At 38.6% G+C, this 26057-nt stretch overlaps 1 protein-coding gene and 1 long non-coding RNA gene across 4 annotated transcripts in view; one reads left to right on the forward strand and one right to left on the reverse strand.

Moving 5' to 3' along the window:
* Nucleotides 1-26057, reverse strand: part of CFAP20DC (CFAP20 domain containing) — a 202022-nt gene that overhangs the window by 123406 nt on the left and 52559 nt on the right. For all 3 annotated transcript variants that reach the window (XM_051979881.1, XM_051979888.1, XM_051979875.1), the window contains exons 5-7: nucleotides 16009-16123; nucleotides 9973-10129; nucleotides 2425-2589 (exon numbers count right to left, since the gene is read on the reverse strand). In XM_051979881.1, coding sequence (XP_051835841.1) covers nucleotides 2425-2589; nucleotides 9973-10129; nucleotides 16009-16123 — 437 coding nt within the window. The remainder of the gene's footprint in view (nucleotides 1-2424; nucleotides 2590-9972; nucleotides 10130-16008; nucleotides 16124-26057) is intronic.
* On the forward strand, nucleotides 9417-17692 carry LOC127550783 (uncharacterized). Its single transcript, XR_007950946.1, has 3 exons — nucleotides 9417-9521; nucleotides 14382-14526; nucleotides 17306-17692. It is a non-coding gene; the product is annotated as an uncharacterized LOC127550783 (long non-coding RNA).

A 26057-nucleotide genomic window follows, 5' to 3' on the forward strand; every position in this document is an offset into this window, starting at 1 on the left:
GAACTCAAAGAACAGAATAAAAATTGAAAACACTAAAAATCTAAATTTTATCTAATTGCATCTGAAAAACTATTTGTTACTGAAAATCATCACTAGATACAAAATGAGCAACAGATGATAAAAGATAATTTTGTTGCATTTTTTAAAGAGGTATTTAACAAATGCCTGTTAACTGGTTTGCCGATGCCAACATCAAAAATGTTTATTAAATTTTAATAATTTCCATTTGGTTCTAATCTTCGGGATTCTGCAAGGAGTAATAATGGAGATCCAGGCCCAGATACTGGGCTTAATGTCAGGAGAGCCTGGGGGCTAAATCCTGCAAGTGACCCTCATTCACTGTAGATAAGCACCTTTACCTTTTGGAGACCCAGAAAGAACAATAGCTTTAGTAGTTGCTCCACAGGGCTGGTTTGGGGCTTGAGATTATATATGTCTGGCGAAAGCCTTCCAAACTTCCAACTGCTCCAGAAATGTCTGAAGTTGAGATACGACATTTTGGACTCATCTCAGATAGTGCTATATTTTGTGCCAGAGCTCTTCTCTGTGTTCCCTATTACACTATCTCCTTTGATCCTGGAAACAACCTTCGAAGATTAGTCATTAAGCACATTCCTTGATGTCCACAACTCACAGGATTGTTTCTATCTAACACACAAAGTGGTGAAAGCACTCAATCACTTAAATTAAGGCCAGCTAGCATGCCCACTGCTGGCTGCACGGCTGTTACCACTCACGGACTTAACAGTCTAAGACAGATAAGACAGATGGAGACTAAAATGTCGACAAGATGCGGGCATGGTGGGAATGGACAACTACACTGCCCTTTGAACTCTACAATGCATTTTGCAAAGATTTAGGCCCTTGAGGCCTCACAACCACCCTGTGAGGTGAGTACTACAGACATGGAAATAAGCTTCTGCCTAAAGAAAATCAGAATTTGACTCTAGGTCTTCCCAAGTCCAAATCATGCTGTCTCTCGTAAGTTGATATAAGATACATGGTTCTGTCAGCCCCATTATTTTCACTAAAGATACAACCATGTTCCCGTTCCTTGAGAACTTTCCAGCGCCATCACTAGCCAACGACCCTCCTTGTCACGCTGTCTCCTTTTTCTCAGATTCTGACCCTCCTCCTTTGCCAGCCATCTTCACAGCAGGGACGGTCGCACACCGGCACCTCCCACCTTGATGACCACAATGGCCTCTTACTGTTCCTGGCTCAAGGCCTTCCAGCCCAAGGTGGTCCCTGCTACCAGGCTGATCTTGGGCAAATCTCAGAATGTTTCTGACTAGCAGGACTTCCTATCTGAAGCAGATATATTCCAAAGTCCTCCTTGTGGAACAAGACAAAAACTCGAGAAGATGGTCTAACACAGATGAACGGAAGCCCCTTATCAAGAAATGACAGAAAAAGGCTAACAGGTGGGACACAGGGCAAGAGGCAGGAGGAGAAAGAATGTCAAAATCAGATCCACTCAATGAGGCTGCTGGAAGGGAAGGCCAGGTAAAAGACACAACATGGAGACAGGACAGGGGCACAAAGAATTACCCACAAAAATTTCTCGAAGACTATCTGTAACTACAATGAACCTGGCTGGGAGGGACCAGGCAAGAAAGGGTGCTTCTCATGGCCAAGTGCACGAGACTCCTCCCCATTGTCCCCACACAATCCCTACATACCGAGTCTTCTGCTTACGATTCTGCTACCATTCTCGTTCGGTTCCTCTCTGAGTGATATTACCTATAATTGTCTCCATTTCCATTTTTCTCTTCACACTTGTATGGTACTTGCAACAAATTTTCAGGGTTTCACACATATATCTCTTGTCTCTCTAACTACATAGAAGGTTTTAGAATAGGCTGATGCTCTGTGTGTTTGTGTGTATGTGTTGTGTGTGTGTGCGTGTGCACATGTGTGCGCATGCATCTTAAAATACCTATTAGAGCACAGAAAACACAGCAGACATTTAATGATTATCCATCCACTGGTTTGAACAAAAAAGGCTCCACCAGACAAGTGAGACACTGAGTTGTATTCCTCAAAAGAGCTAAGGGAAAACAGAAGAGGAAAAAAGTAGCCTGGAAACATTTGGTGAAGAGCTTGAAAGCAAATGCTGAGGACATGACACCAGATTTTAAAACCACCAGTAAATGGGTCTGTCACAAAACACTGAATGCTTTATTTGGGTTGTTTTTAGCCTATATTATTTTCTCAGTTTCAAAACATCACAAATGCAAAAGTCAATTAACACTATTTAAGTGAAGAGGAAGCAGGAAATCTAATTTCTCCACACTTTTATTAGTTGGTTAGTAAACAACTTGATATTTCAGTTTTTCACTTCAATTATAAAACAACATTTAAAAGTCAAATGTTTAATTTACTTTAAATAAATGACTACATTTCAAGTCTGGGTTTATATACCTGGTTCTGTTGATGTTAATGGTTGACCTCCAAATTTCATTTCTGTTTGGCGAAGCTTAGTCATATTTAGCAGCTGGGTAACCTGAGGTACATCTGTAGTTAATTGACAGCTTCGAGGAATGATATCTGTAGGCTCATCTGTTGTAAAAGGAGCATCATATATGTCTAAAAATAAAGGAAAAAAATCACTTCACAATGATGAATTCACTGATAAACATGTAGGTATAGATCGCTAGACCTATAAATGTCTGTCTCTCTTTCTCTGTGTCTCTACTTTTCCCTTTCTCTTTGAGTCTCTTTTCTCTCTAGCATGGTTACTACACTGACATCAAGTGACTTGCTCATAAAGTGCTACAAAGTCACAGATGGGATCCGAACACTGATGTGAAAACAAAAGCCAATATAACTTAAGAAAGCCAATGGATGAATAGCCCATTTGGCACATGAATGACTGTGGGCAAAAAGAATCTTTCTGCACAGTAGAGAGGGAATGAGCTGCACTGGTGGAAAGGATGAATGCCTACTTCAATAGAATCAAGGACCTAAACGATCACTTCTGATGTGCTCTCAAAATTAAAGAAAATTGCAGCTGATTACTAGCTAGCTAGAATAAAAAAAAATAACAAACAAAAACCAGAGGCTAAATGTGAATATGATCACTAAAATTCACCACAATAGGAAATAATTCAAAATGATGTCCAAATCTATAATCTGATGAAAAATTCTAAGAAAAGCCATAAGGATCATTCAACTAATCTTCACTTACTAATATCTTTTTGTAAAGAGTTTAGAAAAACAATTATTTTATGAAATTCCTGGGAACAATGAGAAAGACCTAGAATGTAAGTCAGGAAAACTAGAATCATTGCCACTCCTGGCTTCTTACCCTTGGCCATAATATCTGTCTAGGCTTCAGCATCCTAATATATACTTAAGAGTTGATCTGGGATAGCCTTTGAGATCCTTTCTAGTGATAAATTTAGGATCTTACAAATATGAATACATGTTAAATCTATAACTGCAATTAATGTTTTGATTTCATGATACAGACAGATAATGGCAGTTTCCCATTTATAGAATTTCCGAATCTTCATAAGGAAAATGAATATTTTTCCATTAACATATTATGAAATCTGTAATGGGAGTGGTGTGGCCCATTTCTCTAATTACACAGATCTCTGGTGCAATATTACTTAGCAGATGGTCTTTGAAAGAGAAGGAAGAACAAGCATTTATTATGTGACAAGCAATGTACTAAGCACTTTACAAATATCTCATTTGATCATCACAACAAGGGAGATGCTATTATTATTCTCATTTTACATTTGAGGAAACCAAAGCATCTTGACAGTGGTTACATGACTTTGCCAGGGACTCATAGGTGGTGGGAGAGGAGTTATGGTTTAAAAAAATCAACCCTGAGATAAACTGCTTAGGAACCTTTCTCAACTAAGCAAACTGGGTTCTCAGACAACACTTCTGGTGCCATGTGTGAAATCAAGTTTGGCAGGAGATGTTGAAAGATATGCTCTGTTGGTACAGCTTTCAGGAAGCCCTAACAGGTAACTCTTTTACCTTACCTCAGGAAGGGCCTGAGTTATAAACCAGTAGAATTTCCTAGTTGTCTAGACTTTGAAACAGCAGCTCTGGCCCTGGCCTTAAACCTGCCCTGACTCAGCAAAGCAGCAATGCTGGGGATTTTCTGTACTTCTCAGCCCAGAGATGCCAAACGTGCAAGGTCTGCAGGAAAGGTGGGTCAGCAGGTGAGAGGGCCTTGGGAAACCCGCAAACCCAGAATGGGCATAGGCAGTGGTGACAGGAGCTCCCAGAGGCCTCTGCTCCAGGTTTCTCTGTGAGCAGTGAGGATGGACTGCTGCCTTAGCACCCTGGGTTTTACAACTACAGTGTGGGGCGGGGGACACCCCAACAGCTCTATGAGCTTGTGGTCAGACACAAGCTCTGACAATAGCTGCAGCCTCCACCCTGGACATAGAGCCCCATTTTAACAAGGAGCTAAAATCAGAGTATCAGGCTAGGAAAATGAGCAGACAAAAGAAATGGTTCTGACCATGGGAAGTCACTATGATGACAAGGAAGATTAAAATACATACTTAGAAAATGATAGCAGAGTCAAAGCTCCTACATCCAAAGGCTTCAAGAAAAGTAAGAATTGGATTCAGGCCATGGAAGACTCAAATGGGATTTTGAAAATCAAGTTAAGAGAAATAGAGGAAAAATTGGGAAGAGAATTGAGTGTGTTGCAAAAAGAAATACAAAAAGTTAATGAGAAGAATTCCTTAAAATTCGCCAAATGGGAAAAGAAGTACAAAAGACCACTAAGGAAATTAATTCCTTAAAAACTAGAATTGAGCAAACTGAAAGCTAAAATCTTTATAAGAAATCAAGATACAATAAAGTAAAACCAAAAAAAAAAAAAAAAAAAAAGAAAAAGAAAAATGTGAAATATCTCATTATATATATATATATAAACAATTGACTTGAAAAATAGATCCAGGAGAGGGAAAACTTAAAAATTAATGGTCTACCTAAAAGTCATGATCAAAAAAAGAATCTGGACATCATCTTTCAAGAAATTATCAAGGAAAACTGTCCTGAAGTTCTAGCACCAGAGGGTAAAATACAAATTGAAAGAAGCCACTATTCAATTCCAAATTGTGGAACTCCCAGGTCAAGGAGAAAATATTGCAAACATCCAAAAAGAAATATATTCAAGTATAGTTGAGCCATATCAGAATAACACAAGATTTAGCAGCTTCTACATTAAAGGACTGAAGATCTTGGAATATGATATTCTGAAGAGCAATGAAGCTAGAATTACAACCAAGAATCATCTACCTAGCAAAACTGGGTAAAATCAGTTAGAAGAAAAGGTAGTCACATTCAACGAAATAGAGGATTTTCAAGTATTCATGATGAAAAGACCAAAGCGGAATGGAAACTCTGATTTTCAAATACAGGACTAAGGAGAAGCATAAGGAGGTAGTCAAAAAAGTGCTATCATAAATAAGTCAAGGTTTATCTGTCTACAGTACCACAATGAGAGAACGATACTTGTAACTTATTAGTACTTTCTCAGTTTTGTGGCAATTAAAAGGAATATATACAGAGGACACAAGTATGAGTGAAATATAAGGGATAATCACTTTTAAAAAATGAAATTAAGGGATGAGAGAGAAATGTACTAGGAGAAAGGGAAAAGGAAAAATGGATTGATGTAAATTATCTGCCATAAAAAGAGGCTTTAGGCTTTTATATTGGAGGGTAAAAGGAAGGAGAGAGTGAGTGAACCTTACTCTCATCAGAATTGTTTCAAAGTGGAAATAATATACATACTCAATATGGGTATAGGTATCTATCTTATCCTGCAGCAAAGAAGGAAGGGAATGGAATATGGGAAGGGGGAAGAGTGATAAAATAGAGAGCTTACTGGGAGAGGAAATGGTCAGTGGCAAAATACTTTTGAGAAATGACAGGATAAAAGGAGAAAGAATGAATAAAACAAATGGGGGAAATAAAGTGAACAATATTAGTTGTAAGAATATTGAAGCAAATTTCTCTAATAGTGTTTCATTTCTCAAATGGAGAGTCAAATTTACAAAAAATATGAGCCAACCCCCAATGATAAATGATCAAAAGAAATTATACCTAAAGGGCTATAAAATCATGCATATCCTTTGACCCAACAATATTACTACTAGGCAAGAGATTTTTTTTTAAAAGGAAAAGAACCTATATGTATTAAAATATTGGTAGGCAGCTCTCTTCTCAGGGCAAAAAATTTGGCAATTGAGGGGGATGTCCAACAATTGGGAAAAGGCTGAAAAAATTGTGCTATGTGATTATAATGGAATATTATTGTTCTATGGGAAATGATGAGCGGGATGCTCCCAAAAAAACCTAGGAAGTCCTCCATAAATTCAAGCAAAGTAAAATATATTGTGGACAAAGTAATAGCAGTGTTCTGGCCTGACTTGCTGTGAATGACTTTGCTATTCTCAGTAGTACAATCATGCATGACTACTCTGAAGGACTTATAATGAAAAATCTTATCCATACTCAGAGAAGGACCTGATTGTGTGTGAATACAGATTGAAGTATATTTTCTCTCTTTCTCTACTTTCTTGTGGGTTTCTTTTGGAAGGAAGGGGAAAGATCTGTTTTCTGTCTCAACATGACTTTTATGGAAATGTTTTGCATAACTTCACATGTATTTTTTAAAATGGGGGTTGGGATAAGGGAAAGAATCTGGAACTCAAAACTTTTAAATGTGAGGAAAAATATTATTTAAAAAACCAAAAAAATATTAACATGGAAATATGTTTAAAATGATTGTACATGGATAACACATTGCTTGTTACATTGAAGAAGGGGAAGTAAGAGAGAGAGGGGAAAAAAAAAAACTGAACTCAAAATCTTACAAAAATGAATGTTGAAACATCTTAAAGAATGGAATTGGAAACATAATAATTTTATACATTTTATAAAAATATATTTGTGTATTTATTATTATACAAATAACAATGATTAGGAAAACAAAATACTATGAAATTTTTTAAAAAAGATATCATAAAAACGAGGGTGTTTTAAAAATTGCTCTAATGGTATATGCTAAAAGAATAAAATTTTAAGGGAAAAAAGTCAAAATCACAAAAGGTTTTAAATCCCTATTCCAGATATTATAACAGAAACAAAATAAAATGAAAAAGCTTGTGAAATGTTTTCATTAAGCTGACAAAAATTCACCAGCTTTTGCTAAGGGAGCAAGACAAAAGTAGAGCAAATTTCAGGCCTCTAAATCTGGGACCTACAATATGGTGAACAGCACAAATTCCAACTCACCCCAAAGGGATCCAACTATGTTCTGCAATAATTTTTTATTTCTACATTCATTGTTTCTTTTAAATGCAGAAACGTCTCATTGGAATGAAAGGATTGATATGGCTTGTGGGGAAGTCAGGACAGGAAAGATCAAAGTAAGAACTAAATAAGTAAGATCAAACCAGAACTAAATCCAGCTGATGGTATTTCCAGCACTTAATAACCTGAAACTTTCTCCCAAAGTTAAAGAATGTATCTGAAGGGCATGTAAATTTTAGACTGGAATACCTGAGAAGCAAGATTTGGATCTGGATCAGCTCATGGAGATCCTCTAACTTTAACTAAATTTGTTGTTCAGTTTTGTCCAACTCTTCACATCTCTGTGGGCCACAGCACACTATCAGAGTCTATGAGTACTAGAGTGGTTCGCCTTTCCCCCCACAATGGATGAAAGAAAACAGGTTAAGTAACTTTCCAGGGTCACACAATCAATAGCGTCTGAGGCCAAATTTGACTCAGGCCTTCCTGACTCCAGGCCCAGCTCTCTGTCCACTGAACCACCCAGCTACCTCACTGCACAGAAATATAATTACAGAGGAATATAAGGGGCAGAGATTAAGTGACTCCTTTCTTTCCAAAAGAAAAAAAAAATAAAGGACTCCCAAGTCCTGGCACAGAAAAGCAAAGCCTCCAACTAACTCCTTGACAGGTCAGGTTTCTGACTGCTAGAGAACAGGAGGATTTCTCTAACTAAATAGACCCAGATGAGGCTCCATTCCCAGAATCCTCAAGGCTGCTAAGTCATCCTGTGACTGTTTCCTGTCTATCCTAAAAATTAAAGCTGTTGCAGTTCATCCTGAGGTGGCAGAACTCTCACATGCTTGAGAGCCATCCAAATAATACTTCCAGGTGAATTCTTCCATTTTCTCCTTAGCTGGGGACCGGACTATCATTCAGCTGTCACTACCTAGAAAACACTCCACAAACTTCAGAGCGAACGTTTTTCTTCCTCTACCACAAGCAACCAATCAGCCCACAGACGTGGCGTGCCCCTAAGGGCAGGGCTCTGTCATGTACATGCTAGCTCCTGGAAGGGTTTTGTTCAGATGCTCTGAATAATGGCGTATGTTTTCTGGAGACAAATGAAACCTGGGTCAGCTACAACCTGTTAGACGGGGATGGCAAGATCCAGGACGGGTGACAACAGACCAGTCCACAAAGGAAACAAGCCCACAGGACCAGGCAGCAAACACAAATGACATGGAAGGCATATCACGAAACTAAAAATGATTTCATATGCACTTGTTTCTCTCTTCTGCCCCCAATCCATAATCAAATGGAACATTTCACAATCGCTTAGTGCCTATGAAGATCTTAATAGTTTTAAAAACATGATCTTATAAGCTGTAGTCAAATGAATAAGATTAGGTTCTTTGGATTCCTCACATGCTTGTAGGTGGGCATGAGGGGAGGGTGACTCTGGAACCTCCAAGGCAGGGGAGGGGTCCCACAAGGACGCACCTGGAATTATTGTCCAACTGTTGTCTGAGGCCTATCGCCAAAAGGCCGGCCACCAAGGAATGATGTTTTTGGTCCCAGCAATCAGAAAACCAAGGGAGAGAAACCAGGGAACTAATGACCATGGGCTCCAAAGCTGTGTGAAACCTTAGAAAGCATTTAGTCCACCTGCACATCTTAGAGATCTTAAATCACAGTGAGCCTTTGAATCTGGATTCTAAACCCAGTGTTTCTGCCATTACACTGTTATCCTCTGGAGACTAGTAGTATCTGCAACTATTCATTCCTATTTATTTATGTGATAAATCTTTCATTTCTCATGATTATCAAATATTATTTTCTAAGTACTGATTATTCCACGTAGTTTTATCCTAGGAACACTAGAGGGAAAGTTACAAGGGAGGCCACCTGGGAGGTGAGAAAGAATGGTGAGTCTGGAATCAATAAAGCTCTGGGTCTCAACCTCTGAAAATGATCTAACTACAGAATCCTGGCAAGTACTCCTACTACTTTACTTGGTGGCGGCTGTGGGGACCACTTGAGAGCTGGCACTTCGAGGGTTCGGCAAACCTGACCGGCCTGTCTAAGTGCCAGCTATTATTACATCAGCTATTATTAACTATTATGACTGCTATTTCCTCTGTACATTCCACAGTTCCCTACCCAGTGTCTTGTGGAGAGCATGCGCCCAGTAAGGACCCATAACATTTCTCCTGATTAAAGCTGCTGAAGCCGAACTGGTAAGAGCATATGCGTCCTAGATGTTAAGAAACTGAATGAGTACATTGACTTCGTGAGCTTTTCTCTGAAACAATTTTGGAGGAAGAAAAAAATCTCCAACCCTTTTTTTATTTTAGCATGATTAGAAAATACTACGTTCTCTCTCAAATGATTTCCTTAAAATGTTTATAAAGATGCTTAAAATATTAGTTAAAAGAACTATAATGATATATAGGAGACATGTATAATAATATAACTTAAAGAAAAATTTTAAGATACAAAAGACATATCACCTGTCTATCTGTACATACACTCAACTTCTGTGCAATGCTTTAAGTAGGCAGGGAAAGAAAACAATGGGACTCTGGCAAGGATTTGCTTAAGCATCCCTCCAGTAACACTTCCCCTACCTCACCAGACCAGCAGCCCGGCCAATTAACACCAATTTGGGGGCTGTCTACTCAAACACACCATCTCTGTCAGCTGTGTCTCGAGGCTTTGACTTCAGAGTGAAGATCTTTCGGAGCTTGCAGTTCGCAGAGACAATGATTCCATCCAAAGACTGGAATACGGCTCCCTTGAAAATGTCACTGGTGAAGGCTACCAAGTCGATACACAGATTGCACCACTGAAACAGAGGCCAAAAAAAAGAGAAGGGATTAATCACAGATGCACCAGAGGCCGTGGTGAATGGAAAGTGAAGAAAATGGAACAGAGGCAATTAACGAGATACTTCAAACAAGCAGATCATTTTGGTCAAGATGATGACCTGGTCAAGATGATGACCTAATCGAGACTCCATTATCTTATCTCTGTATGAAATACAACTTTGATAATTATAAATTATAAATCCCACCTATAAAATGGTCACACTATGCTTAACCCCAACAAATTTCAGGAAAAATATAGAGACATGGTGCTACTGGGAAGCTATTTATAGACATGCTTCTCTAGTTGCATATTGAAAATGAAATTAAATGTTGCTACAAAGGTTCTAATTTGTCAACTTATTTATTTGTAATCACCTGAAAACACAAGTCCTGGAGTAGAGTCAGGCTTCAAATTCTGTCAAAAATGACTATTCATAATCAGATAATTAGCTGCACCCTAGTGTCTGGTACTAGCCAGCTGGTAAGTTTCTTGAAGCTAAATGTTCTTTTAACAATCACAAAAATAGCTCCTTAAGCAAAGTCTCCAAATGGCCTGGTTGTGTTAAGAAAAAAAACAAAATGATCACTTATAATGTTAAGCACCCCCAAGGGCTTGGAGGCACACAAAGATTCAGTGTCTGGACATGGACTATACAGAAGTAATATTTAAAATTTACAGATTTTTAAGCACTGTATGACAATGCATTTTTAATTTAACTAGGACTTTCAACTGATGACATAAAGGCACAAATTATATTAATGTGCTAATTTATCACAGTTTATAACTACTGTCATTCTACAAAGCAAAACTGCAATATTTCTATCTATAAACATTATGTATATAAGTTGAGATTGTTGCTATACTGAAAATGTAAGTCAATTCTTAATTATCTGATTAATGTGGTGGAGTGGGAAAGTATGGGTCCTAAATTTAGAAAACCTAGGTTCAAGTTCTAAGGTATCTGACAAATAACAATAAACTAGGAATCACATGGGCAACAATCTGATTACATGGGATCTTTCACGGCATGCTCAGTAACAGGGAGTGTACTCCCAGGCTCTGCTCTGGCCCCCTTCTCTCTTTCCACTCAATTCACTTGATGACCTCATCAGCAACCATGGGTTCAATTGCAGATGATTCCCAATTATATAGAGAGATATTTATAGACATCTAGTCGTGCTCTCTCAGACATCCATTCCTGCAATACCAACTACTCATAGGATAGTTTCAAGGAGATGCCACGTAGACGTCTGAAACACCGCTCCTTTGGAGTTGCCCAGATTTGCCTCCTTGGAGGGTTAAGATTTGCCTCCTTGGAGGGTTATTCTCGAGTCTTCATACTCTTTTCTTATCTGCAGCTAAACCTTGTTTCCATCTCCAAAACCTTTCTTGCCTTTCTTTGTCCCCTCCTCTCCACTCCCACAGCCACATCCTCCCCCCCAGCCCAGGTCTGCCTCTGCGCTCAGCAGACTGCAGTAGCCTCCTCATCAACTCCTTTGTCTTGAATCTCTCTGCTCTCCTTTGCTCCGTTAACAATGATTCTCCTAAATACAGGTCTCAATGCTTGCTTTCTCTGCCCATCTGGCTATCCCCTTCCTCCCCCATCAGTCTCTTTATCATGACCTGGGTTTGTAAAGTTTGTAAAGTTGTTCATTTAATTTGGGTTAAATGACTTGGGTTTGGGGCACTGGATCCATTCTAAGTATATCAAATCAAGCAGTCAACAAATGTTTATTAAACTCCTATTATATTTCAGGGATTGTGTTAAAAACAAGAATGAAATAGTCCTTGCATTCAAGAAGCTTACATTCTACTGGAGGAGATATTTATATATGTACATATGCAATCTAAGACATAAGCCTGTCTTAGAAAAAAACTTCTTACCCACAAGGAGATCAAATTCTACTGGGGGAATACAACATACACATTCACATGTCATATAAAGTTTTCATTTGTTTTCTTCTGAACCTGTGATTTTCAGCTGGGTAGGAAACTTGTGGTGACAAATTTCCCTGCCAGTACCTACTCTTCAAATTAGAGTCTTTGAGGATTTCTTGAGAGTTCTGAAAGGTTAAATAAGTTGTCCAGAGTCATGCAGTCTGTATGTGGAAGAAGTGGAACTAAAAGCCAGATCATTCTGATCCAGACACCCGCTCTCTTGACCACCATGCTGCCTCTCATAGATTGCTTAGTCTACCAACCTTGATGCAAAGGCAGGTAAAGGAGATGGATTAAAATATGTTGGTGAACAGTCCTGGATTTTAAAAAGTGGCCAATGGCTTGACAAATGATCAGAATTATTAATATTAATGTATACCTCTAGATTGTGTTGATTTTTCCCACTCAGACAATAAGCATTTATGAAGCATTTACCATGTGGCAGGTATTGTGTAGGTCCTAAGAAATAAAAACAGAGACAAAAGAGACTTTGTTCCAAAGAGCTCACGGAGAAAACAACACGTACCTAAATAAAGGGGCAGGAAGTATTAGTCACTAGAGGAATCAGGTGTCGGAGGTAGCGCCTGAGCTGAAGGAAGCTGGGGACTCTCAAAGGCTGAGGAGGGCAGAGCGCACGTGCTATGGCCTGGGCAAGGGCAAAGCTTTGGGAAGGAAACGGCGCTTCATGGAGAGTCAGTCTTGGCTGACCCACGGAGTCGCTGAGAGGAGTACTGTGGAATGAGCTGGAAAGAGCATCTGGAGCGCCGGCCTCGGGCTTCCTGGGCAGGTGCCAAGAGGTGTATCTGTCTGATGCTCTCCAACTGTTGGGTCCTGTTCCTTAACACACGCTGTGAGGCAGGAGCTGCTGCTTTTACTGATTTGGCTGTTCTTCCCATTTTAGAGATGAACTTCCAAGCAAGGTCAGATTTGTGTTTTAGAACCACTGCTGGGACAGCGTGTATCAGAGGGAGAAGAAAGGCAGAGGCCTGGGGAGAACAGCAGGGTGCAAGGGCCACTCTGGGAATGGAAAGCTCCGGCCATGGAGACTCTGCCATGGGACGCAGTGGAGGGAAGAGTAGAACTGATCCTGAGTGTCCAACTCTTCCCGCCCCTATTTGGGGTTTTCCTGGCAGAGATACTGGAGTGGTCTGCCATCTCCTTCTCCAGATCATTTTACAGATAGGGAAACTGAGGCAAAGAACATCAAATGTCTTGTCCAGGTTGCACAGCCAGTAAGTGTCTGAAGTCAGATCTGAAGTCAGGCCCTCCAGATTTCAGGCCAAGTTTTATCCACGGTCTCACACAGCTTCCCTAAGTACAAGTAGATGCTTTTGTGCAGGTGGACCTCATGAGAGACCAGAGTTCCAAAAGGGAATTCCATAACTGAGATGAGGTGTGCTGAACGGGGGAAACTCCTAATATCACAAATAATGGCACAAAATCTTTCTTAAGGGAGAAGATGGTCACCTATGTCAAGAGAAATTCCCAAAGATGGTCATCTATGCCAGTGGCTCTCAAAAGTTTTTGCTTTGCTTGCCATCTGGGGAGGGGGTGGAGGGAGGGGAAAAATCGGAACAGAAGAAAGTGCAAGGGATAATGTTGTAAAAAATTACCCTGGCATGGGTTCTGTCAATAAAAAGTTATTTAAAACAAAACAAACAAACAAAAAAAGGAATAAACTCCTTAACTTGGTGCTCAAAAAAAAAAAAGTTTTTGCTTTCAGTATCTGATTAAAAATTCCTGAGGATCTGTCCAGAGTTTGTTTATGGAAATGAAAACTAATCAAGAATCTGTAGACCCTCTGAAAGGGTTTCAGAGAACCCCAGGATTCTCTGAACCAAACACTGATCTAAGACAGTGAAATTCCCTAGAGAAGGGATAGTCTTCCTTTCAGATGTTCCTGTTTTCAGATGATACTGTCTTGACTTCATCAAGCCCCAGAAAATGATATGGCCCTCTCAATGAAAATAATGACTACTTGAAAGAAATCCTCTTAATAAAAACAAAATAGATGAAGAAGGCCTATTGTCTAGATTACCTTGGGCAGGCACTGACCTTACAAAGACAATGAACTGAGTACAGCATTAGATAGGATGAAGACATTACACTTGGAAAATGATACAATAACTTTAGTGATTCTTAGCTACCTATGGAGACTCATCCCACAATATCTCTTTTTAATAGGAATAGTGATTCTAATGATACCATATGATGATGACATGAGACACCAAAGTCTACAAAGAGTTAAAAATATACATTATTCAAAAGATAATGAAGAAACTGTCTTTCAGATCTAAACCTCATGTTCTCTGGAGAGCAGGAAGTGAACAATAGCCCGAGTGCAGTCCTGATGGGGACAGAGAAATAAAAGATCCTTGAGGAAGGCCGCCAGTTTATAAACTATCCTCATGGAGAGCAAGATGAGGTCTTAAGAAGGTAAGAGATACTACCTCCCTAAGAACAGAAGATGCTTGAATCAAAAGAAGCTAAAAGTTTAAAAAATAATAATAAAAGGTCTTTTTTTTTTTTTTTTTTTTTTAAAGCATGGGTGGTTTGAATTGCCAGCACAAACTTTAGTTAATTAAATGCGCCAAAGATACACACAGGTAAGTAAATGTGGAAGCATGGAACCCAGAAGGAAGAGCAGGACTAGAGAGAATGGTAATTTAAATTCTGAGAATAAATGAGATTATAAGAGGACAAGTAAAGAGAGAGGAGGTCAAGGCTGGAACATTTCTATTAATGGGTTTGAAGGAGGATGAGGCAAGGCAATATACCTTAGTGGACACAGAGTCTGCCTCAGAGTCACATAGACCCGGTATGTCTGAGTTCTGCCTCTCCCACTCTGGGTGAACTCTAGACAAGTTATTTACCTCCCGGGGCCCTTAGGTAACTACCTAAGGATATAACTTACTGAGCAGAGGCCAATCTGCATGGGCACAAATTCCTGCATCAATGAAATCATAAGGATCCCCTGTGATTGCGGCTTTATACCGGCCCAACTGTTCTGGAAAGTGCCAGGAATTATAGCATAAAAAGGACTAAAATGCCCATACCTTCTTGACCCCAAAATTTCATGAATAGGCATTTACCCCAAAGAGGTCAAAGACAGACAGAAAAGATTTATATACACAAACATATTTATAGCAGCACTATTATAATAATAAACTAGGAGACACATGGCCAACAATTTTGGTATTTGACGGATAGTGAGACAAACCACCATACTGTAACTAAGTTAAAGTCTAGATTTATTCAGAGACTTGCTGCTTCAGTTTCTCCTAGTCCTGTGTTAGCTTCAGAGACAGCAGGTGAAGTGCTCATCTCAAACTTTCGACTTACAGCGGAAGCCTTCAGAATATTCTCTTGGTTCTCCTTCAACAAGCATTTCCTCAAAACCTGCTCCATGCTGAGCAAGGCTGAGAGGAGGAGCAAAGGGAACCCATATGATTACTGCCACAATATCTTTTGGATGAATAGTGAGGTTTACTGCAGCCAACTAGAGATCTGCCTGAATCCTCCTGGATGTTTTAGTAACATAAATATTATTTATGGACTTTATGTAATGGACATATGGGCACAGGATAGATATTAATGAGTACAAATAGAACAACTGATCTCATTAGATAATGGGGTATATACTCTGCTGAATTTAGATGAAGAACAATGTTTACAAATTTATATATTAGCAAAATGTTAACAAACTATACCAATCTATAAACTTGAGACTATCAAATTCACTCCTTTCTAATTATAATAATACACATAATTATTAGAAATCACTGAACAAAATTTCTCTACATACAGGGCAATTGATAAGGCCTTATTCCTTTAAGCTGATATCTTTTCCATTTAAGAACTTCTAGCACTAGAAATTAATGTTCATTTTCAATTACATAACAATTGAAAGGTACCTACAATTTTGCGCTTGATCATAAAAAGTGGAATTTTTGCATGGAGAGGGGTTGCAGAAAGCTCCTTATGGACCGTTGATAAATACAATCTTCGTTTAATGTTGCCTAAATCAGTTATCCTGAAAAAAAAAATAAAGGGAGAAGAACAAGAAAGATTTATCAACCACCAATTTTGGAAAACAATACAAACCTTACAAAATATGGTATAATTCATGGTGTCTCTTTACAGGAAGGATAGGAAACTAATATAGAACTTAAAGATTATCTTTTCATATGAGTAGTAATGAAATTTCTGTATTAAATTCAAACTTGCCAGGAAGGATGCAGTCCTAAGGTCACTTAGCATGTTAATTTTTCTCAAGACTCCATATGAACTCAATTCACATCAACTGAGAAAGACCTGTAATAATCATACTCCCTGCAGCCCTTTATGCTTGGGTTACCTCGGGATACACTGTTACCCATTACAGAGGAAAATGGACTGGCTGTTTTTCACAGGCTCTCTGACCTGCTTCAACACAGATCCAAAAGCAGGCCAGTCCCTTTCGAGGCAGGGGCAATTCCTCACTAAGCACAGGCTTATAAACACAAAGATTCAGTTTGCTTCAAGAATGTCGGGGCCTACTTCCTGTGATATCCCCAAAGACTGGCAATCTTCCTACCTTGTCTCATGGGGTTATCCTGGAGAAATAATGCTTCCTTATAGGCTGCTGTTGCATCTTTAATCTGGAAGCAATGATTAATTCATCTCCTGTTATTAGCCATGCTATTTCTACTACACTAGTAATTTTCTCCAATTAGCAACAGTTCATTAAATGATCTTCCTTTCATTGTTTTTATAATATTGTAAATATATATTTTTTAAAGTTACTAAGGCTTTCTTTTTTCCTGCTCATCATCCAGCAATGTCTAAATCCCTTTCCATTTCCCTATTTTTAGAAGACCCTATTGTCTCTCCTTGTGACTGGGGGATGTTCATTTCTAAATGTAGGCTGAGTCCAGCTGTTGGTGGAAGGAGCAGCTGGCATGAATTCAGGACCTGGTGCCCTCTCCAACACCTGCTTGATGACACCTGGCATTCTTTAATGCTTTCATCTTGCAAAGGGAGGGCTTACGAAATCCCACTGACAAACGCATACAAAGTGCATCAATTTTTTCCCTGAAAACAGTTGTTAGTGGGGGCTAGGATGAAGAAGAATACCAGGGTAAGGGAGAGATGGAGAAGGGCACAGAAAGGGAAGGCTGGGGACAACAAAGTCAAACTTGGTCTACAGAGTTGTTAGATTTTTTTTTTTTTACAGATCTCTGCTTTTATCTGTGTGGGGAATGACAAAGATCTCCTTCTCTCAATGCACATCTGTCCCTTCTGTGCACCTTAGTCTCAGAGATGTGCCCAGGGAATTGAGAAGGTGGGAAATGTTTCCAGCACCTCAGAGCCACTAGGTGTTGGAACTTGAACCTGGGTCTCCAACACTCTTCTCTGTTGTAGGTGAATCCTTTGAGAACAGTGCTGAGCACAGGACTTTCCTGCTCCCCACTCAGGAAACCCCAACTCCTTAACCTGGCTTTTAAGATAGGCCTTCCACGTCTGGTCACAAATTATTGATCACATATTAGCTCATGTTATTTTGAGGTTTTCTCTTTCAGGTATTCTAGACTAAATACTGAGCTGCTTGTCATTTCTTGAACTTAGGAATTTTCTCAGCTCTCGGCGTTTCCTCACACCATTCCCAAAACTTAGACAGGCTTTCTTTCTCAAACTTGATCAGTTCTTCAAGAACCAGCTCAACCACTAGCTTCCCCAGGTTGACCCTCACAGTCCCATTACCACACCAACCACTGAGCTTCTTCTCCCTAAACTCTCCTACCATGCCATCATCAGGACCCAAGAAGTATCTGCTATGAGCAATGCACTGTGCAAGTCACTGAAAGAAATACAAACAGGAGTTTGACCGGAGTGCCCCCAAAGAGCTTACTAGAATCTACTAAAGATATTAATTAGGGTCGCAGGTAAGGATCATTAAAATAGGTTAGTAATATAAAAATACAACATTACCACAGTAACATCAAGTTAAATAGTGCTACTAAGTCAGCTGAGAAGGATCACCTAAGAATGCCTAATAAAAAGATCTTCGAGTGTGTAGATCAAGTACAAAGAGGAAAAGCATTATCCATACAGTTGCACGCCTCATTTAGTGTTGGTCAGTTTGCATAATAATTAGTGATGTATTTATTTCATATAAGATTACAGAAGTAGAACTTAGCCACTTATTCCAATTCCTTAATTTTACAGATGAACTGAGGCCCAGAAAGGTTAAGTAACTAATTTCAAGGAGAAGAAAAATAAATGTAAGCTCCCCATTACACAATCTGGCTCCTAACTATCTTTTCTGCCCTCTATGGGCAGAAAATTTCCCTTCCTGAATGCTTGCAATTTAGTCAAACTGGTGGTCTACTACATATGGCCCCAGGGTCTTTGCACACTCACAATGTACCCCCACCTCTTTTCCTTTAGGAGATGTGCACCTTTCCTGTTCCTCTCCTGCTAGGGCCCTTCCTCCATTGTTCAGTCTATATCTGTATTTATACTCTCTGTATTTTTATGTCTATGTGTTGATTCCACCATTAGGAATTTTCTCAGCTCTCGGCGTTTCCTCACACCATTCCCAAAACTTAGACAGGCCTTCTTTCTCAAACTTGACCAGTAGCAATTTTCATTCTTTAAACTTCCAGTACCTGGCACATAAACTGGTTTATACTTATTGACTGTAATAACTGAGGGGCTTGGGAAATTCAATTCAGTCTCCTCTATTTCCTTAAGAAAATAGGTCAGATCTTCAACAGTGAGGAAGGAGAAAGTGATGAGGGAAATATAAGGGAAGAGAGCAAAGTTTGGGATAGAAACTCTGATAGACTCAATCTAGGAAAAGCAAAAGGACCTCTGGGCAACAATGAAAGCACAAATGATGTTGGATCACGTATATTAGTGAACCCAATGACTTTCTGTTTGGCTGTTCAACAGAAAAAGAGACTGGTAGGAGCAAGTCAGGTCAATAGGACCCTCAGGGTTTGGGATTCTGGAGTAACAACAGTAGCTGATATTTATATCCTGCCATAAGGTTTGCCAAATACTCCCCATAAATTATCTCACTTGAACCTCTAACAACCCCTTGAGTAGAAAGTTAAGCCCCATCACAAAGATAAGGAAATTCAGAGATTTTAGTGTCCAAGGTTGCAAAATTATTGTGTATCTAATAGGTTTTGAATTCCTAACACCAAGTTCGGAGCTCCTGTCACCATCCCACGCAGTGCAGGCTGTGAAGTGAGGGAAAGGAGGGCAGAGTGGGAGAGGGAGAAACTAGATGGGCAAGAGAAAGTGGCAGATAATAAAAAAAGGCTCAGATTTAATGGGTGTACAGCCTTAGAGAGAAAACTCAAAGTTCTAGGCAATAAAAGCTGAAAAGGTTTGCAGATGATGGTCAAAGCCCCATGTGTGGTTGACACAGGATGGGGCAGAGAGTAATGACATCTGAGAACCAAGAGGTCAGAATGTTGAATTGTAGGGGTATAACAATCATGGAAATTGTTCCAAATTTGCACATTAATATAAATAAAAATCTAGCCTGGGGAAATATCTTTAAGCTGTGACATATATGGTAAAGTGTAATGACCGCATATTTAAAATCAGCCAGAGTCAGGAATTCAGGTTAAGGGAAAAATCTTCAATCTTTATTGAAGTGAAGAGGTGAATAAGGATTGTGATAGCAATATGGGCAAGAAAGATTGCGATAGCAATATGGGCAGCTGCGACAGGAAGCCAGCTAACAGAGGGGGATCTGAGCTGAAAAGCCGTCGCAATGGCAAATGCAAGCAGTCTCTCCTTCCCCCTCCTTTTCCACTCCCCTAAATCGTCATTTCCTATACAACACATCAGGACTTGCACAAAGAGTGGGCGGGGGCCATTCTTTCTCCAAGCTTATATATTAATAGAGTATGGTCCAATTACTATTTAGCCTCATGTGCTTGGGACCTCAGTGCATCAACTCAAGCCTCAGCCCATTACAGTAAAGGATTGTAATGGTAATAGATCCACACATGATTGTGAAAGATCATTCTTTCTCTGAATAAAGAAGTCATAAATCTTTTTATTTCAACGACGTGACAAAATGCTTTATATCTCTGGATATAAAGACATGTCACAAAAATTCTGAATCCAGCAATGAACTGAAAATCTATAATATGAGGATCAGCTTCAAGTGGTCACAGAGGAGCTGCAATCTATACCAGTGAAGGAAATAGACCCCATGAAATGTCAGGTCACTAAAGTAGTCAAGAAATAGGAAGTGCTATATCCTTTGACCCAGCAGTGTTTCTACTAGGCTTATATCCCAATGACATTTTAAAGGTGGGAAAGGGACCCCCATGTGCAAAACTGTTTGCGGCAGCCCTTTTTGTAGTGGCCAGAAACTGGAAACTGAATGGATGCCCATTAACTTGAGAATGGCTAAATAAATTGTGGCATATGAATGTTATGGAATATTATTGTTCTGTAAGAAACAATCAGCAGGATGATTTCAGAGAGGCCTGGAGACACATGAGCTGATGCTGAGCAAAGTGAGCAGAACCAGGAGATCATTGAACACAGCAACAAGGGCAACAAGAAAATTATATAATGACTAATTTTAATGGACGTGACTCTTTTCAAAAATGAGACAATTCAGGTTAGTTCCAATGATCCTGTGATGATAAGAGCCATCTACACCCAGAGAGAGGATTGTGGGAACTGAGTGTAGATGATAATAAAGCATTTTCATTCTTTTTGTTGTTTGCTTGCATCTTATTTTCTCTCTTTTTTTTCCAGTCTGCTTCAATTGATTCAATTTTTCTTGTGCAGCAAGATAATTGTTGTGTGTGTGTGTGTGTGTGTGTGTGTGTGTGTGTAGGATTTAACATATACTTCTAACATGTTTAATAAATATTGGACTACTTGCCATTTAGGGAAGGGGGTGGGGGAAGTGGAAAAATTGAAATACAAGGTTTTGTAAAGATTAATGTTGAAGAATTATCTATGTATATGTTTTTTTTTAAATAATAACTTTTTATTGACAGAACCTATGCCAGGGTAATTTTTTTACATTATCCCTTGCACTTGCTTCTGTTCCGATTTTTCCCCTCCCTCCCTCCACCCCTTCCCCTAGATGGTAAGCAATCCTATATATGTTAAATATGTTGCAGTATATCCTAGATACATGTTTGCAGAACCAAACAGTTCTTTTGTTGCACAGGGAGGATTGGATTCAGAAGGTAACAATAACCGGGAATAAAAACAAAAATGCAAATAGTTTACATTCATTTTCCAGTGTTCTTTCTTTGGGTGTAGCTGTTTCTGTCCATCATTTATCAATTGAAATTGAGTTAGATCTTCTCTTTATCAAAGAAATCCACTTCCATCAGAATACATCCTCAAACAGTATCGTTGTTGAAGTGTATAATGATCTCCTGGTTCTGCTCATTTCACTTAGCATCAGTTCTATGTATATGTTTTGAAAAATAAAAAGCTTTATTAATAAAAAACTCAATTCTCAAAAAAAAAGGGAAGTGCTAGAAAAATCATTCTCAAAAACAGCTGAACTCATTTAAAATTCAGAATAGCTTTGGGGGGGGGTTTAAATTTAGTTATTTATAGAAACTAACAGGTATGAAGACCCAAGAGCACTCTTGGTGTAAGGATGATGATTGTGATTCTCTCCATTAATAAAGCAATATTGGGTCTTGCTTTACTTTCTAATTCCCTCCCCACTAAGATTTCATATACTTGGAAAACCAGCAATTGCATCATTACTGTTGTACACAAAAAGACATTTCTAAAGCCATTTAAGAGTTAATATATTTTTATTTCTGTACTTGAGCATCCATATATAAGGGTCAGACATATGATAGAAAAAGTAATGAGACCATGTTGAGAAAAAATGAGGTAGTCAACAAGAAAATCAACCTCATTTATAATAATATTCTAGTGATCAGCAGGTGCATAACTCTCTCAGCTATGGTCATTAACTGTATTCATTTCACATTTAACATCTACATTTGCACAACATTTGAAAGTAAAATTACTTTTCAATTCAATTTTCAATTCTATTTTATATCTTCATCTTTGATTGACTATTTTTTCCTCACAATGGCATGTGCTGAGAGAATGTGAATAAATGGTGGTAACTACCCAAGAGAACAGAACTCATCAGTTCCGATTACTTCTTTACTTTGCTCCTTTCTAGGTATACAAACACAACCACTATTTCTTAATGCTCTCTTCAAGTTAAGAATGGATTTGGGGGGTGCAAAATAATGCCCTATTTCTGAAGGGCTGACTTCTTTTTCTTTGATGACTTTACCTCTAGATTTCTCAAATCCAAAAGCCCTTCTTTCAGCAAGATGAACAAAAAACTAATTCCTACATAATGCTGGATCTAAAGCATTGTCACAGACACCCTATCACAAAGAATAGGCAAGTGCCCGTAGTATGAAATCTTAAATACACATGGGATGTTCAAGTCTCTGCATCAGCTAGTGCTCCAGACTTCGAGGGAAGCAATGGGCAGGGAAGCAGGTTCTTAAAGCTAAGGGGAGAACTTCTTCTGCTGCAGTGGAGGGTCACCTGGGGCTGCTCCAGCCTCAGCAGGGACAAGTGGCTTTTGCAGCCCAGGTCACCTGTTATGCTCCCTCAAGGTAGCCACATTCTCCTCCTTTTAATGGCAGATTCAGAGAAACAGCAAAATCTTGGGTGAACTTCTGAGGAATAACATGAGTAGAACCAGAAGAACAACGGATATAGTTCTCACAACAACCTAAAGGAAAACAACTATGAAAGCACATGACTGTCTAGTCAAAATGACTCGCCATGTTTGAAGGAGACTTCTAAGTGGGAGCCTGCATGCCGGTGATTTAGGCTAGAGAATGATGCACCTTCAGAAATGACTAATGAGTGGATTTGTTTTGCTTTAGCATGTAACCAGGGAGAGCATCTATTTGCTGGGAGAAGGGAGAAGAGAGGCTGAATTAGTGGGTAGTGATTGATGAGAATGCCAAAAACAAAACATCACTAAATTTAAAAATATATATACAGAAGAAACAAAAGGAAGTATAGAAAGGGACATAAGTAAATAGAAGAATACTATTAATTGTAATAAATAAGCAGGAGGAGAGGGAAAGAGAAAAAGAGGGAGACAGAGTGCTTTGATAAAGTAGTTGATACAGATAAAATCATTTGATCCTCATAGCAACTATATATATTTTTTTTATTTTTCCCCCACACCTGCCTGTCTCCAGACAACCTTATTTCTGTAGAGGCGACCATTGTGCTTTTGCTGTAACCCCAGCCCCAACACTAGGCCTGGGAGGGCCTGATGGGCACACAAACTGCTAAAGAAGACTGGGTGGGTTCACAGCTGCCCTCAGGGGATGGTTCCCTCATAAGGCTCCCACAGGGAAGGACTTGTCCATGCCACAAAGAGGGTCCAAGACTGAGAGCTCGATGAGTGCCCTATTCATATTGAGCAGGGGGCCGTGCTACAGGTGACCCAAAAGGAGGGCAAGAGAGCCTTGGGAACCCGGGGTATGTCCTGAAAGGTAACTACACCGGGGCGGGGGGAGAGAATGCACACACATCTGTCCGCTTGTGCACAGAGGGACTGGATTTTAGGTTGGGTGTATTGAAATAAAAAGTACCATAAATGAAATTACCATAATTTCATTAATGAATGCATTGACTAATCTTTTAATCTGCTTTAATTTTGTAAAATGTTATTTTCAATAAGAAGTTCAAATTTTTTTTTTCACTGAAAATACAAATACATTTGTTAATTGCATTAGGCAGCATTTGGGAACCAAAGTACTAGAAGGAAAATAAAATCTCCTTATTCTGGAAAGATAAATTAACTGGAGTCCATAAAATTTTTACTGAACATCATTTTTTCTCCATTCACAGATATTTTCCAATGTTAATGATCGAAGACTCAATTTATGAGCATGAAAAGAAATATGTGACAATAGCGTGGTCAGAAAAGATAGCAGGGGTCCAAAATGATAGAATCTGGATGTAAAACCTGCCTCTGTAGCTCACTCCTTCTATGACCTTGGGCTTTGACTTCCTCATTTGGAAAATTAAGGGGCTGGACTCCATGCATGGTCTCTGAGATCCCTTCTCACTCTAAATTTATGAAGTGAGAAGCAAGGCACTTACTAGTATTCCTTTCAACATAATTTTTGGTGTATTGTGTAGAATTATAAACCCATTATTATTTTTTCTGGTTTGATTTCTCAGACATTTCCAATTCTCACTTTAACGTCTTTTAACAGACAGTTTTAATTTTAATTTTTTAAAACGTACAATACTTCTATACAAATTTCCACAATTATCATGCTGCACAAGAAAAATCAGAAAAAGGAAAAAAAATGAGAAAGAAAAAAAACAAACAAACAAGCTAACAGCAACAAAGAGGTAAAAATACTATGTTATGATCCTCCCTCAGTTTCCACAGTCCTTTCTCTGGGTACAGATGGTTCTCTCCATGATAAGACCACTGGAGTTAGCCTGAATCACCTCACTATTCAAAAAAGCCATATCCTCAATGGACATTTTTAGCAATTAGTTCTCTATCATTTAAAAACAAGGTGAAACTGTGATTCTAAGAAACCTGCTTTTTTAAAGGAAAAAAATTAGCTCAATTAAAAAAACTCCCCAATAATTTGAATAAATAGAAAGATATGGATAAACTCTTAAAATTATCATAGAAATAAAATAGTGTCATTTTACATTTTACCATATGAGAATTTTATGTGCTGAAAAGAAAAAAAAGCAACAGTCCGTGTCTTATTTCTTTAAAAGTAAAAATATCTGTTAGACAACCAGAGGGCTAAAATAAAATGATTAGACCATTAAAAAAAAAAGGTTTATACTCATTTATTTTACTGCTATTTCTACAGAATAACATAAAATCACCAGTTTGGTTTGTGACACTAGACACAGACTGAGTAGCCCTTTGTAGAGCTTCATTTTTATTGAAGAAACACAAATGAATAGGAGTCATTTTGCTTCTGGAGGTCTTTGACAAAAGAGAACATTGTAATATCTACACAACTGTCATTTACAAGGTATATGTTTAGGCTTCCTGAAGTCTAAAGGAGAGAAATTCAGGACATCTAAGTGTTTTTTGTTTTTTTTTTAATCTTCTGAAAGAAGAGAGTCAATAAATAAGAGAATTTAAGCCCATTTTAATTTCAATGTAAATGATAAGTTCTAATTAGTTTTGCCAAAATTCATTGTAAAATGCAAACTTTTGGTTTTATATACATGTTTATATGTGTATACAGACATATATATATACATACATACACACAATATACACATACAAAACCAAAAATTGCATTTGTGTGTATGTATATCACACACACACATATTTTCCCTCTAAGGCAGTCTTCAATCAATAAGGTAATATCAAGGCAGTGTGTGATTAAGAAAACTTAATTTAGTGGTTGGGAGAGGAAGGTTGAGTTGTCAGCAGTAATAATAAATGGCATTAAATAAGGCCTTCAGATTTGCTAAGTCCTTTCTATAAAATCACCTATTCAATTCTCACAGCTATCTAGTGAGATAGCTTTTCTCCCATTTTACAGATTAGTAGGCAGGCTCCGTGAAGTAACTTGCTCAGGTTTGAAAAATTAATTTCTTAGGCAGGAGTCAAATTTCTTCCTGACTCCAAATCCAAGAGGAGTCCAGTCAACATTTATTAAACACCCAACAATGCCAGGAACTATGTTAAGCTTTAGGGATAATCTTTAGGGAGACAACACAAAACCCACTGTGTACAAACAGACATAGACAAGATAAACTGGGAGTTGTCTCAAAGGGAAGGTACTAATTATAAGGAAATTAGGGAAAGGTTTTTGATAGAAAGTGGGATTTGGGCTGGAGCTTGGAGGAAACCAAATGATCAAAAGTTGAAGGGAGGGAATTCCAGGTATGGAGGAACAGCCAGTAAATATGTATGGAATGGG

The sequence above is a fragment of the Antechinus flavipes genome, chromosome 1 (assembly GCF_016432865.1).
Source record: "Antechinus flavipes isolate AdamAnt ecotype Samford, QLD, Australia chromosome 1, AdamAnt_v2, whole genome shotgun sequence".
In the NCBI taxonomy this organism is placed as follows: Eukaryota; Metazoa; Chordata; class Mammalia; order Dasyuromorphia; family Dasyuridae; genus Antechinus; species Antechinus flavipes.